Below are 3,307 nucleotides of genomic sequence, written 5' to 3' on the forward strand. Positions count from 1 at the left end.
AAAAAAAAAAAAAAAAACACACTAATCCACCTTATAAGAAAAACTCAAAAGGTAAAAAAAATTATAAATAAATAAATAAAATCTAAGGCTTTCAAATGAAAGAACAACCTCACTAACACTTTTCCTTTACAGAGACTTTCATGCCACGCCAAACTTTACCTTGTTTTAGTGAACACGAACCACCAACCATTTCACTGCTTCGCAACTCTAACCGCCATTTCTCGAATTGCATATATACCTCTGTTCTTTTGTTCACTCGCTTAAGCACTCGTGTCTCGTTGTCAAGTGAAGCGCGTGATACCACGCGTTCTGTTAGACTCTATAACTGTCTTAGACGGATTGCCATAGTCTCTTTGGAGGGAAACGAATTTCCTCGATCAAGAAATAATCAGCTGGTTTATATATAACCAGGAAACACTTATGCGACCCAATCACAATCTTCCACGTCAACATTTCACCCCGTGGTTAACTCAGTACGAACATCGTAGCACACACCTGAGCTTTATCCCCGCACACGCCCATTCTGTAACCGATTAATATCTCTGCATATCGTTCTTCTTCACTCTCTCTTCGTCTCGAGTTTCACAGAGCAAATTCTGCTCCGAGAATTCATTGAACCATCGCTCTCTCTCTCTCTCTCTAATCTCGTAAGTTCTTATTCTTCACTAATCATACTTCCATATGCATTCACGAGTATTCAATTTTACATTGTCATTATATGTATAGATGATCATAAATAATGTGTATTCGGATATTCTTGAATCGATCTAAACCTAGATTATGCGTACTCTGAAATTGCGAGTTCAATTCTGTGATTAAATGTGTTGCGTATGAACTGAATCATTTTTTGCAATTTTAGTTAGAGACCGAACGATGAATATGGATCAGAAAACCGAGTTTTCACCTTCATCGGAGACGAACATTGCGTCTCCAAACTCTCCACCGCCTTCGCTCGCAATGCAGTTCTTGAACAATCGTAATTTCACAGAAACGTCGCCGGAAACTTCCAGAGACTTCGGCTCCGAGTTTTTCTCGATGTACCGCTCGCTCTTCCCTCCGAAATCATCGTTCTCTCCGCTGCCGAGCTCGCTCTCCCTGACGCCATCGACTCGCTCCTCTCCTTCCTCTGGCGGCGGAGGCTTCATCGGCGACGAACGCGCGGCGACGGAGCACCGCCTGAACCAGGCTCGCCTGATCCTGGAGAGCCAGCAGCTCAACGACCAATACGACACCTGTCAGAGCCATCTCCACAGCCTCAACAAGGAAATCGAATTTCTCCGCCGCGAGAACACTCAGCTCCGATCCGTCAACGCCGAGGTTCTCAAGATCCTCTCCTCTCCCGCGGCGTTCCGTAACTTCCTTCACGACTCGTCCACCTCCTCCGCCTTCGCCGAAGCCTTCAGCGGCCTCGACATCGTCGGAACCTCCAGCACCAGAACCTCCTCAACCATCTCTCAAGATCTCGGCCAGTCCGACGACATCAGTCCGACGAGCGTCATGGAGTCCACCGGATTCGAACAGCCGCGCAACAATGGCGTCGACAGAGTCTCTCTCCCTAAGAGTATCTCTGTCAGGTCAACCTGCTACCAGAAGGCGCCGATCAACGGCGGTCCGATCCGATCCTCATCGACTCGTCCTCGTCCCCTCCCGCCTCAACAGCCAGCTTCCGGACCTGTAAGTGACGTCATAAATCTCAATTAATTAACTATTCAGCTTTTCAATTCAATTCCTGATGGATTTGATCCCCTGCAACGCGCGTACAGCAAAGAGTGTACGTTCCAGCCCCCGCAGCCACAGGAGAGAAAGACGATGACGATGAATCCCTCGCCGGACTCGAGCTGGAAGTGTACAATCAAGGGATGTTCAAGACGGAGCTCTGCAACAAGTGGCAGCAGACAGGCACGTGTCCGTACGGTCCCCATTGCCAGTTCGCCCATGGAATCACGGAGCTCCGACCGGTAATAAGGCACCCGCGCTACAAGACGGAGATCTGCAGGATGGTCCTCACCGGCGACAGCTGTCCCTACGGTCACAGGTGTCACTTCCGTCACTCCCTCACTGACGAAGAGAAGTCGCTGCTCCGATCGGTCGATTGATTTGACTGGTGAGTTATGGGAATGGGATGTTGGTTTTGATTGACTCTGCGTATCAGATGGTGATTGATTTGTTTCTCAAATCTCAGTACTTGTAATTGTAAAGGGACTTACTACAACACTTTTAATTTGGCGGTGTGGATTTAATCGTTTCCATTGGTGTTACATTGTGACTGGCGTAGCAGAATATTTACTGCTTTGTGGGCCCTCGGCGAGTTTCTTTCTTAACACTGTGAGTGAGAGTGTGAGACTCGTGGTTAAGTAAGAAAAGGGGCAAAGTTTTCATAAAGGATAAATATGTCTTTTCCCAATCTTAATAAGATCATGAGGTCCGAAATTGTGTTATATTTATAGTAAGCTTTTATTCTCTCTGTATTTACTATTTAAATGTCAACCACCGTGCTTCGACCCAGACCTCAGATGATACTCAGACCGTGGTCGTTCAAAAGTTGTTGCTCATTATAATGATTTTTTCTTTGCATTTCTTTGTGCTAGAGATGATGGCAATAAGTATGTAATTAAATTGTTTATATAGTACATTGCTGATTTATTATGGTTTATTGTGATTAATCATGTTTTAAAATTTACGATTTCCATTCCAATAAAGAAGTAAAATTTTGAATGTCCAGTTAAAAGAATTCGAGATGCTATTTATATAAATAGATGCGTGACAAATTAATCGACGATTTAAAGTAGTAAAATCGGAGATTTCAAATTCAAAATTCTTCCGCAAAAATAATTTGAGCCTGAACAAAATAGACAGCCAAGCAACAAGATGTTTATGAACACGATTGTGCGCATGTAGAGAAACTCTTCACTAGTATTGCTCGGTAACACGACTTCCTAGTTGATAGCACTCTCTCGGTGATTTTGGCCTCTACTTCTAAACATGGGCAAAAATTACAACTCTTAGCCTGAATTCTGTTTCGATTTGCCCAGAAACCGGAATATAAAATCTGTTCCAATTCCAAAGCCCTCTCGAAAACCAATGGAAGCTACATTTTATGTGTTATTCTAGCTCAGAATACTGATTTTTTTTCTTTTTATGTGAGTCATTGGATTTTTGTCCTTTTGATATCCAACATCCAAAAATAAAATTATTATATATTAAATCGGTACTGAAAATCTTGGTTTGTTCCTCATAATTATGCTCAGTTCTATTAAGGATTAGAATTCTGATTTGGGTACGGAATAGAATTATGGTACCATCCAAG

The 3,307-nt window shown here is 43.4% G+C and overlaps 1 protein-coding gene across 1 annotated transcript; it reads left to right on the forward strand.

Moving 5' to 3' along the window:
• The first annotated feature begins 264 nt into the window (after positions 1-264).
• Positions 265-2,555, forward strand: LOC149406692 (zinc finger CCCH domain-containing protein 15-like). The gene is made up of 3 exons (XM_089608265.1): positions 265-647; positions 860-1,674; positions 1,764-2,555. Exons 2-3 carry the CDS (start codon positions 874-876, stop codon positions 2,094-2,096), a joined length of 1,134 nt encoding a protein of 377 aa, XP_089464391.1. The 5' UTR covers positions 265-647; positions 860-873; the 3' UTR covers positions 2,097-2,555.
• The last annotated feature ends 752 nt before the right edge of the window (positions 2,556-3,307 follow it).

This window comes from Urtica dioica, chromosome 1, assembly GCF_054948205.1.
Source record: "Urtica dioica subsp. dioica isolate 48M chromosome 1, U.dioica_male_clone48M_v1_H2, whole genome shotgun sequence".
NCBI classification, from domain to species: domain Eukaryota; kingdom Viridiplantae; phylum Streptophyta; class Magnoliopsida; order Rosales; family Urticaceae; genus Urtica; species Urtica dioica.

What these genes read in the sequence shown, in the direction of transcription:
- LOC149406692 (XM_089608265.1), top strand. Translation starts at nt 874, where the DNA reads ATGAATATGGATCAGAAAACCGAGTTTTCACCTTCATCGGAGACGAAC. An exon ending in AACAGCCAGCTTCCGGACCT is followed by an intron (nt 1,675 to 1,763) that starts GTAAGTGACGTC and finishes ACGCGCGTACAG; the next exon opens with CAAAGAGTGTACGTTCCAGC.